Below are 14114 nucleotides of genomic sequence, written 5' to 3' on the forward strand. Positions count from 1 at the left end.
ATACAACCGACCAAGAAATTGTTTTAGGCAAGAAAGCAAATCTTTTGGAGGCATATGAGTGGCCCTGAAAAGGGCCTTTGGGTTCTTCTTATATTTTCTCCAGTTCTTCCACCATTTCCTCACTTTCTCAATAATTCCTTTCTTCTTCTTCTTTACCTTCTCCTGCATCCAGTCAGGATGTCCCATAGATCTAAATTTCTCATGCACCTTTATCCAGTTTGTTTTAGTCTGTCAAAGTTCTATTTTTTTTTTCTTTCTATTGTCTTTTTCTTTTCTCTCTTTATTTATCTTTCACCTCTTCTTCCAGCACTTTTTTCATTATTTCTTCTCCTTTCTTCAGTTGTTATAGCTCCAACTTTACGAAAGACCACTCTGTCAAATTAAATATGTCTTCCAAAAAACACCTCACTTTCATCATATTATCAAGGGCCTTCTTTAAGGTTCCCACTCGCACATAGTTTGGTTGAACTTAGGCTGAATGAAGCCTCTTAACCTTTCTACTTACTCCTCTATCATGCCTTTTACCAGATCCCTGGCTACTTTCAGGCTGGTCACTTGACTTGCCACAAAGTATTTGGTAACTGGATACCTCCATTAATGTTCTAGCCTTTCCACCACATATGCGACATCCACCATCCAACACCAACTGTCTTTCAAGTTGGTAAATAAATCCATTGCCATCTTCGTTTATTCAATGTTGAATGGCGCGAACGACGGAGGCTTTGACTTTATATTTGCCAAGCACGGACGTGAAGGAAAACATCCCTTACAATAACTTCACATATTATCTACTATTCCCACAAACGTACGCGAACACTTACAAACCCAAATATACTATTCACAATTCCCAATATCTACTATCCACGCACCGGAAGGAGAGGAAAACAAACCCCAAATATACTATCCACACACGGGAAGGAGCAAAAAACAATCCCAATATCTAATATAAAAATCCTCAGTATCTACTATCCACATACGTAAGAAGAAAAAACCTATTATATACTATCCACAAACCCAAAATCTACTATCCACACATGTGAAGAAGATAAAAACCACAATATCTACTATTCACACAAAAGTACGCTAATTCATACAAATACACACTCTACTATCCACACAGAAGGGAAGGAAAAAACCACAATATCTACTATCCACACTAACGTACGCGAGCTTATACAAACACACACAAATACACACATACACACACATATTATGAAAGGAGCGAGTGTTTATAATCACACTACTCCACACTTATACCAATTGGCAACTTGAATAGTCTCTTTTCTAGAGATTTGGGTAGACCTGAGAAGGGCTTTTTTCTTAAAACTCCAAATACACATTTCTTAATGCTGGTACCTCCCAGGACTGGAACCACATACTCAACGCCGACTCCAATTGTTGTCTCGATTGATTGTTGTGGTTGGGAGCGCAGACCGGGCTTGAGTAGCTTTACTATCCTACTCCTCTGTTTGAGGGATAGTGAAGACTTGTTCCCTTCTCCTATGCCACACTCATGGATGATGTGGTCTTCATACTTCATTTTCCCAGTTTTCCGTCATGGGGATAACGGCTCTCTGTACTGGTGTAGTGGCTGTTGTGGCTGCGGCTGTAGCTCACGTGCTAGTGTTTTTTTTTCTTTTTGTTTTTTGTTTCTTCACAGGTAATGATAAGTCATCAATTCAAACCGAACATTTAGTTTGAAAATCTCTGACAAGTAACCGTTTATTCGCTTTGTCTCCGCATTCGGATGAATCTCTAGAGACATCAAAAGGGGGGGGGAGGAATGATCACGCAAGTTTTTATACCACTGATGCAACACAGCTTCTTCCGAGATGAGACTCAAGCTTCGTCCAAATACTCGTCCAATTTTTCTTCTTGACTCATCAGATATTTATCCTGTTGAATTTGACTGGGATGATCATTTTGACATCCATAGCAATCTTTCTTGATCAATTCCGCAATTTTTTCTGCCAGGCGTTTGGCAAGACAGGAGACTAAATGTTGTTCTTGTTCTGGCCATCTGGACTTCATTACAATGTAATTTTCGTCTTTGTCTTGTGGTTCTACTTCCACGGTACCCTCCCATTCCATTTCCATAGATTATCCACTATTCGAAGAGGGATTACAGTTTTCCATTGCTTCTAATAGTCTAGAATGACTACTCTCAAACTGTTGATTTATATGGTATTAACGAATTCGGCATACAGGATGACGTTCACTGTCTCCTTCAGCTCGTCAGCAAACTGAATTTCCACAACAATCTGTCCGGATTTTATAGGGTGGAAAAGTCCCTCGTCGCTCACTTGGTTTGGAGTGAAATCAAAAACCCACAAAGCATAACCTTCTGCATGATCTTTGTACATAATACTGTGACTGGTGTTGGTTCCTAACTGTCCGGTGGCTTCGTACAGGGACAAGTACGCTCTCAAGTAATTCATCTCTTTACCAAACTTAGGTTCGAAAGGTCTGGTACACAAAGTTTTGCCAGCCCGACTGACTTCGATTTTCTTCACCTTGAAGTGCTGAAAGTTGAAAGGATTTTTTATTGAAGATTCCGTTCAAGGCTTCATTCTCGACGATACCAAGGATTAAACGTTTGGGTAACTGTCCTTGGAAAAGACTATCTTCGATCATGGAATGATGTTCACTGGGAATGGTAAAAGTTTTCACTTCCACGCGACGTATCGGATACTTGGCGGTCGTACGTGGAGTTTGGCGTCCTCGATTTTGCTTTTGTGGTTGTCAGGAGCTTCAGCCAAGAAATGGAAAGCGGTACTGCTGCAATTCGGTCTCAAGCGGATATTCACACCGTTTAGCAAATACTTCCCTTGCAACCACATATCCAAATGCAAACGATTCATCAGTTCTAAACTTTTCTTGTTTAAGACTTTTTTTCGTGTCGATCAAAATTCCAACATTATCTTTCGATAATGTTTTAGACTGGCCCACTGTGTCAGGTTCTCATGGCACCCAAACATTTAGATGGGTGTTCTTGGCGTCTATTCCGTACGTCAAGAGATATTCTAGGTAGGCACAGAAAGGGTAAGTATCCAAGCTGATTCTGACCAGTTTGTTATTCAAGTACAAATCCACTGAGCTGAACTAGGAATGCATGAAACTGTTGACGGGAGCTACTTTCTCCGTTTCCTCTATAGGATGTCCAGCCTTATCTAGAACTTTGACTTTCAGGTACAAGTAACTGCTATTCAGATAAATGAAATCTTCGGACTGTCTTTTGATTTCAAACTTGATGGGAGCTAAATCCGTCAAAGAGGAGACGGGATGAAATTCAACATTGAGATTCTTGCATGGTCATCATGGTGGGTGGCGTGGCAAACAAATCCATTTCCGACTTGGAATAGGCACAAGATTATCAGTGTATCATTTTTTGTTTCTATGATTCAATAATCAAAAACGTCTAATTCTCGGACGGTTATTCTTTTCCCAGTCTTTGTATCTTAAAGAGTATGAAGGCTTCTGAAAGGGTGTTTTCTTATTCGTCTCTTTCTGCCTTGTCCTTGCGTGGCGTCAGGGAAGCAGAAATGCCTGATTCGGCAGCGTCCAGAGCATTAAAAGGTGTTTCTTGTCGGCCCAGAATGTCTTTGCCCGTTCGCAGGAAGACGTTTTTGCCTGCTCTCAAGAATGCTTCTTTAGGGTTTTGGTTGTCGATGATGACATTTTGGAGAAATTTTTTTCCTTGCGTCAATGCGGCATATTTCAAAACGTTCAATCTTGTGTCACCATCGGTTTCAAAACTTTGACCACCGAACGAAAGGCTGATTTCAGCATATCTCCTAAACCATGTCCTCGCTGTCGAGCGACGACTCGGTACACTGGATACATGACTTACTAGTCGTTAGAGAATCTTTTTTCAAAATGGAGTTGGTGAATGAAATATTTTGTTCCCGATCTCCTTTCATAGCTATGCTGACAGTGTCAAAATACGACTTACTGATGGGTAAATAGTGAGGATGTACAAATTCACGGTGAACGTGATAGGCGTCTCCGCCTTCCTCGTCGGTGACCGTAGCAGAATCCACTTTGAAAGGAATGACACGCAATATCGATACGGAGGTGTGTCCCACCGTGTTGTACTCCACCACATCGGAGAATACAAAGATCAGACTGAGTCTTTGGTTCAGTTCTAGAGAGGAACGAAAATGTTTCACAAATTTCGAGTTGTCGTCAATGATTAGTATTTCTCTTATGTTCTTTACATCCTTGATCATCTTGTGTTCCCATCCCAAATTGTCATACAATTCAGGAAAGAATCTAATACCTATACTTTCTTCCTCACTTACACATTTCATCAGTAGCGACGAGACACTTTATGGAACTCGATGGTGACACGTTTGTTTACTTTGGCCAGGATTTTGTCAAATGCTGTGATGAATCTGTCAATAATCGCGTCCATCAGATGTTGACCGCTAAAATATTATCCTGAGTTAATTTTAAACTCATAGATGTAGAATGTAGGAGTAGTGCCGGGTACTGGTCGATTCGCAGTGAATTATGGTTGTTGTTTAGTGTTTATTATTGTTTGTTGCACTACGTCTTCAAGAATCCAGAACTTCGACCTCAAAATTGTTTTGAGTTTCAGTGATGTTTTTGATTTGTTTAGGGTAATTTATTTCCAATAAAGCCACTTCCCAATGGTCTTCGTGATCTAACTGGATGGCATGATGTAATTTGGCCGTGTAACAACACAAAGTATTGTTGGGAAACATCGGCATGGAACTGTCATGGCCGCACCGATGACACAATACACCACTAAGATTTGGCAGAAAAAGACGATTTGCTTTCTAGGCACACGTTCTCCACACCACACTCACAAGGGTTGCTTTTGTAGATCTTGCAGAGAAGAACTCGGTGAAAGAGTGGTCGCTGCGGTGGTAGCCGTACCTGAGGTTGTGTGGGAGGGCATGATGGTCATTTCTTTTCATAGCCAATGACTTGTGAACCGTTGATCCAAAAATCAAAACTGGTAGGATATCCTTTCCAACATACTTTGACTTTTCTGACACGTCGTTTTCCCACTTTACGGGTTCTTCTTTTGAAAATGCTTTCTATGTCGTACACTTAGTCTACACTTTTGGTTACGCGTTGTAACATTTCTTTTAACATTTACCCGTTCATGTATTCCAATTTATAGACGGCAGGATGACGGCCACGCACTCGTCCAGTGACACGAAACATTTCGGTGGTCCAGTTGGGTAAGTAGCCTGTGTCGAAAGTGCGTTTGGTTATGCCAATGCATACCCAATCTCCTGCTGCCAACACTCTACCTTTCTGGGGGGGGGGGGGCAGCCAATGACGAGAACTTACCAAAATGGCGCTCAAAAACGTGCACTTCGTGGTTGGATGTCACCTCTTGGGAGGCACTTCCGATGCTCCGACGGTAAGATTGGTTGTACGCTTGAACTAAGTGCGGTAAGATGTCGATGTACTTGAGAGTGTGGTGATGTGTAAAACATTTCCACATGCATTCTTTCAAGGTGCGTTGAAAACGTTCCACGATGCTGGCTTTGGTTTCGGGATTATCGGTGGTGAAAAAATGAATCTCACGTTTCTTTAATTCTTTTTGGAAAGCTTGATCCAGAAATTCGGTGCCTTTGTCGGTTTGCCAACAAAGAGGGTGACGTCCACTATGTTTCAGCACCAGTTTGAGGGCTCGGACTGATTCACCGCTAGATGTGTAAGTCAATGGCACAACCCAAGCTAATTTAAAAAAGACGTCGATGACATATAAAAAATATATGAAGCCACAATTGTACGTAGCCAAAGAGAGACATCGTCTCAATGGCTTTGCCATTGATGATCGATGCCCTCCACTCGGGTACGACATCTGGAAAATTTTCGTCGAATGGATTCGTGTAAAGTTGCACTTGAGTTAACGAAGACTTTTCAGGCGGATTTTGGCAGCATGATACAATTTCTGAACTCCTACGTAACCTGCAGGATGGGATGGATCGTTGTAAATGCTGGCTAACATTTTTAATAAGTCACCCACACTTCGCTGAAGCTACTTTGGATGGGGCGAGATGGTGGTATGGAAACGGCTTTCGTGTCCGATGTGCCACGGGAGTAGAAGTTGAGGGTAGTGGTGGTGGTGGAGGTGGCAATGGGATGGCTCTGGTCTTCCTTTCTTTTTTCAATTCTGATTTCCATTCTTTCTTTTTCACTTCTGTCGAAGGAGGAGTGGACATCATCTTTTTAACACAAGCTTTCAGTTCTTCTTGTTGGGGAGTGGAGGAAGGGGTCAACAAGGACGCTGAAATCTTACTAGGAACGGGAGCTGCTGACGGTGTTCGAAAGACTTCTCGTACCTCTTGTTCCTCAGGCATTCGTGGGGCTCTGTCTGTCTTGACCGCTGAGGGTGGTTGTTGTTGTTGTTCTTGTTGTAGAGTTTAACGCCATTTTTCAGCACACAAAAGGCTATACATGGAGGCCAGTATTAATGGTGGAGGAAGAACCCGGGAAAACTCCGGAAAGATCCACCGACCCACGAGAAGCTACTGGCAAGCTTTCTCTCATACCCACATTGGCTGAATCCGAGACTCGAACCCACGCAGACAGAGGTGAGATGGCAGTGGTCCGTAACGGACAGCGCTTTAGACCACTCGGACACTCGGTGTCCCCGGGTGGTGGTGGTGCTAGTGATGTTTATGCTGATGGACTGTTCATCAAGACCTAAAATCTTTCAAAGTGGGCAGAGCTATTTCGTCTAAAGCTTTCTGATGAAAGAGTTGTAGTCGTTGCAAGAGTTGACCGTACTTTTGCGATTTTTTTTCTGTTTCGGACAAATTGTTGCGATCCATCAACGACTGCAATTCGTGTTGTAACTGGGAATGAGGATTGGGAGACAAATGCGGTGTCCGTTGTTCTTGCCAACGATGGTATTCCATCCATCGTTTGTAAGGCAGTAAAGCCAGTTTTGTCCTTACATCGGATTTCAATGGTCACGTCTGAGATTTATGGTCTCCAGAGATCCCTTTTATCTTCTTTGTCCCTTTTTATCTTGCTCCCTTCAATCCTCCCAGCATTGATCCCAATACTCCTTTCACCAGGGACCCTAACAACACGGGTAAATTTCTTCCGCGTTGTACCAACATCTTCTTCTTTTGACGAACGGGGATTTTCTTTTGAATCATTTGGCGAAGAACGTGACGATGTTTGGCTAAGCATTTCTTCTCTTCTTTAACAAAGGTATCGTGCCTTTCAAGCCATTCAAACAACATTCATACACGGTATCGATGAAGCCTGTGGATGCCGTTTGAATGAGTTTTTTTCACATAGCTTTGGACAGGACGGACAATATGTTCCTATGTTTGATTAAACGAGGAGACAGTCCTTTCCTTTTCTTTCCTTGTGGGGGTTACAATAGGGAAGGCTTCTGGGGGTGACATCTTAGGGTGTTCAGGAGCACAAAAACACTGATTTCCATTCTTTGCCTCAAGTCTTTTTTATACTGGAACGCGTTCCCACAGATTGTCTTTACGTCGTATCAACTTGATTTCAGGCATCACTCATCGTGGATGGGTTCGCAACGGACTAAATCGGGACAGTTATTGATTGGACAAATCCAGTAAACTCTGTACATGCCCGATCTCTCTTGGACTTTGATTTTAGGAGCAGGAACATTGTGAGCAGCTGATATTTTTTGGTGTCAAATTAGGTTTGGCAGGCATCACCAACAACGGAGAAGTGGAAGAACCTGAAGCTACTGGAGACGCGGTCGCCGTCGCTGAAGGTGGTGGTGGTTTGCGAATGTAAGGTTGTGTCCTGGCCGAAGTGTGTCTGATGCGTGTAAAAACTGTTTGCCTGGAGCATTTCTTTTTCTGTGGAATTTTCTTTTTTTGTGTGGGCTTTTCTTTTTCTGGGGTTTTAACCTGGTATTGACACCGTTGATCTTTTTCTTATTTGGAGTTCGTTTGACTTTTTTTGGAAGTGGCTTTTTTCTTGGGAGGACTTTGGGAACATTAGGATCCCAAAAGGGAGCGAATGATGACACCTCTTAGAATATCGCTACCTCCAGGTTCCAAAATGATTTGCTTTTTTGGTGTGAGTGTCGATGCGGTGATCGGCCAGTTGCGTCAAGTCTACTTCGTTTCTCTAAAAAAAGCTTTGGTTTGATTAGGAATTGCAGTAATTGACGTGCTGTCACCGTAGACCGTCGTAAGACTTATTTTAGGCTGGCTTCTAAGACACGAGCATGTATTTTTTTTTATTTCTTACACGACTGATGGCGTACACGACTCGAATCAATTTGAAGGGAAGATGAGACTAAAGGGACGTCATGTTGACTCTGTGTGAGACAGATCGAAAGTGTCCGAGTTTTTCTTTATAGATTCTTTTGTTAAGACGACGACGAGGACGTGTACACGACAGACCCACTGTCTTGGCACCAGTGGTGAAACAGATGGGTACGAAATCGCAAATAATCGGGTGTGGTGGGTTTTAAATCCACGAGTAAATATGCGTGTGGGGTTTGAGTGGCATCGTCGTACGCACGAGTCAGCCAAGGCGTTCTTAACTGTTTGGCTAAGACTTGCACTTGCGATTTATCTCTAAGGCTTATAAACAAGACCACGTAATGAGCATTGAGAAAGATGGTGCGATGGGCTTTACTTTGTTGGAACAAATTTTGAGTAATGTAAATGACACATGCATTACGTTGATGCCCTTTGCGTGTAAATTACAGTTTAATTTCTTCTTCGTTTCTCCTAACATGTCGAAAATGACCAGACGAGTTATACTGGGGTCAGACACGATTCCGTCGTCTTCGCTAGGAATGTCATCCACAAACACGATTGAATCGCCTTGACTTTCTCGCAAGAGATTGTACGCCGATTGCCACTCTTTCTAATACCGCACGATCCACTGAGGTGGACGATCGATCAAATGATGCTTATGTTCGTTCAAATGTTTGACAAATTCGGTTTCGCCTGAACCACTTGGTCCGACAATTAACATGTTAAACAGATGGCGAAGATGCAAGGCCTCCCAGCTGGTACGATCTAAGTGTTCGTCGATGACTGTGAAAGTGGAGGAAGAGTGAGCAGTGACAGTAGAGGTAGCCATAGTGCAGGGAATGTCACTTTTGACACGAAAACAGACAAGACAAGAGTTTTTATACTTTTTCTGAAGACACGTTTAATGCAAATTAAAATGGAACAACACGAAAAACAAAATGACATAAAAGCCAAATGGTTAAGTACAACGATAAAATACACATTAAAACGACCAACATGAATATAAACAAGTCACTGTACAACATGTTGTTGGTAAACAATGTGTCATAGGGACAGTGTGGAATGTTCTTACAGTCTCTACGTTGGTTATAGTCACACAGGTGTCCTCCTGGAATGGTCTTTCGGGAATGTCCATGACAGTCCTGTCCTGGAGGGAACGGTTGTCCTCGGTGATGGGTTCTTCTGCTTCTGAGACTGTGACTAACACAGGTTTAAAAGTTACTTTTTTCACTGAACATTTGAATAGAGGATCCCAATTTTTCGGCATAATTGGCCACTTCTTTGGTCCAAGCCTCCAAACCCCATTTTTTCCAATCACGTACATCTGTCCAATGAGGGTGTAAGTCACAAGCTACACACACATCGTCATACACATCTTCGGTACCTAAAAGTTGACGAATATTTTTTTCCTTTCGAGGTCGAGAAGTTTCCAGATGAAAACGCAAGGCAGCCCCAGCCTCCATCATTCTTCCCCAAACCTAAGTCTCATTTGTATGACCATACAGCTGAGAGAAATGAGAAATTAACAGAAACGTGATTGACGGACAATGGTAAAAAAATCTGCCCTGCCATATCTGCATTATTGTACAAGCAAATTTAATTCTGAAAATACCGCTGAGAACAACGTGTGTGTGTGTGTGTGTGTGTGTGTGTGTGGTTTTGGATTTTTAACGTAGCTTTAACAATTTTTTAGTCATATCACTACGATGTCTGCAGTGTGACAGTTTATAGTGATATCTAGCAATGGGTCATCATGCCGCAGACATGTAGCATGATGTCCCACCAGTCTCATTATCCTGACACCAGGCAGCTGTTAGTACCATTTTTGTATGTCTTTGGTATGACTCGGCCAGGGATCGAACCCACGACCTTTCGCATCCAAGGCGGACGCTCTAACCACTAGGCCACTGGAGCGGTCCTGAGAACAATGGGAATGTTCCTATTAAAAACATTCTTAACATGATGATAAAGGGAAGAGTTGCATGACAAGCTCTGTGACTCACTAACTAGCACACCGTCTTAAGAAACAGCACTTACCTCTACCGACCAGTTCCCACCTCTACACACCATCACCCCTCTACTCACCGACACCCACACCTGCTGAACATCACCACTATATGAATTAAACGTTGCACTATAGCCTTCTAACGACATTGAACATGATGGAGAAAATAATAAACACGCACTTAATAACAGCCATTTGCATATATTTACAGGTAAGGGTAAATTTAATGCCAGCTCAAGTTTCCTAGGCGGTTCTTTTCGAATTATGGAATACACTGTGGCGAAAAAAAAGCGATACATTGTCACAATGTCAATCAAAATCTGATTAAAGTTGGTGATTTCCAGCATAGCAGAGATGGGACGGACACCGGGGTTATGTTCTGTTGACCGACAATCAGGTTATTTTGACTTTTCCGTTAATCAATCAGATTATAACTTTCACATTTATGAAGCAACAAAATAAAAACAAGTAATTTCTAACGACAACCTTTCAAAATAAGAAATCTACAGCTTTATTTTATATCCTACACAAATAAGTGGACAGAGGTTTCCAAAGGTCACCAGAACACGAACCTCTGTCGGCATCGATCCCTACGTATTATCCACAATCCTAGACGAAACACATTCTATCAAATCTACGTATTTCCACAATCCTAGACATACGATAAATGTAAGCTTACCATTCTGCATCATGAGCACGTGGAATGCTTCATGCTTCTTTTGCAATTATTTCATATCTTACTACTTGCGTCAGTTGGTCTAAGTATTTGAAGAAGAAATAATAGCCGCACACAAATCTTCTTTCATTTATAATGAAACTTACCAACAAAGTTTTGTTTCGAACTGCGCACAACCATCTTTGAGAACACATCCAGATCCGTGTAACACTTCCTTGTAATGTTTCTGTAAGCGGAGTTTTGCGAACACGATGTTGTTGCGCACCACAAGCAGCTATTTATCACCAATAGTATTGTTGTCTGAGAGGGTTGTCTGATTTTACTACATTTCAACTGATTGGTTCAATCTTTTGTCTGTCCCGATTTGTAAGGTTGATGCACAAAAACCTCAAAACGATCCAAACTCCCCTGACGTGATAGGTGGGTTTGTAAATAGATGGATCATAAACGTATGTATTAAGAAGGGGATAGCTTTGATTATTGTCAAAGAAAGCAAGAATGGTACTTTTTGGATTGATGAAAACAAGGGAAAGGATGACGATGACGAGAACAGGTGAAGTAAACAAAAGAAAGAAGGAAGGAAAGAAGGAAGGAAAAGCGGAATATAAAGTAGAGAAGTGGGAGGAAAGATTATAACTAGGGCAACGCAGTGCTAACACGGGGTAACTCTAAACAACTTGTATATGTTTTATTTAGCAAAAAATAAAACAAAATAAAAATAAATACTTGTAAACACCAGTTAGATATGGCAAATAATGTAGCACAATATATTTTTTTCTTCATACATGCTAAGTAGTATATGGGGGCGACATAACCTCTTGTATATTGCTATGCTATCAAATGAATTGGTCATAAACTAAATTTTCTCGTTAATTGTTCCATTCGTTGTACCCTTTCACCACAATCTGTGTAACAGACTGTTGTGTGCTTTCATTAAATGCCTCAATATATACAAGGTTTTGATTCTTCCACATATCCATTCGTATGTCTGTTTTTCCATACATACTTACATACATCTTTATGTATGTATCCACACATGTATGTAGTAAGTATGTATGCATACGTAACATGTATGTATCCACACATGTATGTAGGAAGTATGTATGCATACGTAACATGTATGTATCCACACATGTATGTAGGATGTATGTATGCACACGTAAGTGACATGTATGCATGTACACATGTGTGAAGTATGTATGTATACATATATATTTGCATATGTATGTTTGTAGCGTATGTATGGGTAAGAAGATGCATAGATGAATCTAATCTGGACTTTTTATTCCACGGTACTTTCTATCTTAAATCATGAAATCACGTTTGTTGCAGGCAAAGCAGCTACCAGAAGAATTCTAAACACCACCGTCACGCTAATGTTAGACGTGATAACTTAGTGTAACATCAGTGTCTGAGCTTCTTATAATCCTAAACTTGCTGTACTGTCATTACTTCGGTATCACCATACAGTTTTAGAAGAAATGCGTTTAAAAGAGAAACAGAGCGGTACATTCATCACTTCAGTATCGCCATAGAATCCTGGATAAAGTACTTTTAAAACAGAAACAGAGAGGGACCTGGTCTATTGTCTGGTATCAATTCAAAAACAAGGTATTGATTACTCACATTCATAAATGCAGCGTTTGTGTTTCTAATATATATAAAAGAAATCTCTCTCTCTCTCTCTCTCTCTCTCTCTCTCTCTCTCTCTCACACACACACACACACACACACACACACACACACATGTGAAATCAATCTGGTTAATACGTTTTGCTATCTACCCTTGTAAATTTATCAAGCAATAAAAACTATGTTCTTCAAATAATACACAATGCAGACAACAAAACTGCAAAGTAAACATCGAATCTTGATTAAAAATATTATTTCTGATAGAGCTATTTTCTTCTCAACTTTCAAATAGTACTTTTGTTTCATCCTCTTCGATGCCGTATGCATTTTCTGTGGAACCTTGCTGCGCATTCTCATATGCTTTAAGTGCCTTCCTAAGGCCAGTCAAGAAAAGCAGACTGCAACCGATTGAGCAGGCTCCGCAGATGGCTTCCATTGTCCTGCACCAAGGAAAGATGAAATCGGAGCTAGCATTATCTTGTTCTTGCGGTAGGAACGTGTGTAAAAACACTAAATCCCATTGCAAAACCACTGAAAAAGAATATTATTGCATATCATTATATACGCGAGGTCCATTTTTGCGACAACTGGTGAAAAAGAATAAGAATTTGAAGGACTCTGCAGCCACATGATTGATAAAAGGTGGCATGACCTCCGCCGTGGATAGGCGCATTTTCCTCCAAACATTATATAAACTCTACTTCCGAGGATGACAAGAAGGGAATACTGATACTAATACTACTACTACTACTACTACTAAATAATGATGATGATGATGATCATAATAATAATAATAATAATAAATAATGTTACGCGCAAGGGGCCTCCCTATCATGCGAATCAGACACCTGCGTTGGTCTGGCTAAGGACAATTGTGTTCCTGTATTTTAAGGGACCACAATAGAACAGTCGTTGTCAACTCAAGAGCTCTTAATTGCGTGAGTATTACAAATATTGTTTCCATAATCACCTAATGGCACGCATCACGAAAGTCTAATTTCACACTTGCAAGATTTTTCTTGTTTCACGTTTTAATGACTTATTAGTAAGCCTTTCCAAGCCGAATATTAGCACTATACGTTGCAAAATACATCCCAAACACCAAAAACAAAGAATTATTTATATCTCAAATTACTAAATACACATGTCCAAAATATCAAGAGATTTCCCTACATTAAGAAATTAGAGAGGGTCCATTGTATTAAATTTGTCCATGCTGTCATAAAGTCTCGTGAATACTGTACAATATGACGTCTGCTCTTAGAAATCGGCTAATTACTCGGGTTAAGAAATATCTTCCCAACACCAATTAAAATAATCAAGTGAGCCCTCATGGAGAATCGTTAGGAACAACGTACTCTGGTGAGAAACCACACCACCACCTAAGGGTAGGAGTGGACAAGAACAAGGATGACAGAAAATGACAAAAGTTATTTTTTTAGAGGGGTTTCTTTTTCTTGAAGTAGAGTGATTTTATTTGTTTTGTGGTCCTGTGGTAAACTCGAGTTATTTGGACAAGTGCTTCCAAAATCAATTGTATACAAATAAG

General features: G+C 40.9%; 1 protein-coding gene across 2 annotated transcripts in view; it reads right to left on the reverse strand.

The window, feature by feature from the left end:
- Positions 1-11606: 11606 nt before the first annotated feature.
- The window catches only part of LOC149794788 (uncharacterized), a 45628-nt gene continuing 43120 nt past the window's right edge, over positions 11607-14114 (reverse strand). For both annotated transcript variants that reach the window (XM_089963975.1, XM_089963974.1), the window contains one exon: positions 11607-13096. Coding sequence is in view for 1 of the 2 variants with exons in the window: in XM_089963974.1 (XP_089820100.1) it covers positions 12843-13096 (254 nt within the window). In the remaining variant the exon portion in view is untranslated. The remainder of the gene's footprint in view (positions 13097-14114) is intronic.

This window comes from Sinohyriopsis cumingii, chromosome 7, assembly GCF_028554795.1.
Source record: "Sinohyriopsis cumingii isolate HCF-2022 chromosome 7, ASM2855479v2, whole genome shotgun sequence".
Classification (NCBI taxonomy): domain Eukaryota; kingdom Metazoa; phylum Mollusca; class Bivalvia; order Unionida; family Unionidae; genus Sinohyriopsis; species Sinohyriopsis cumingii.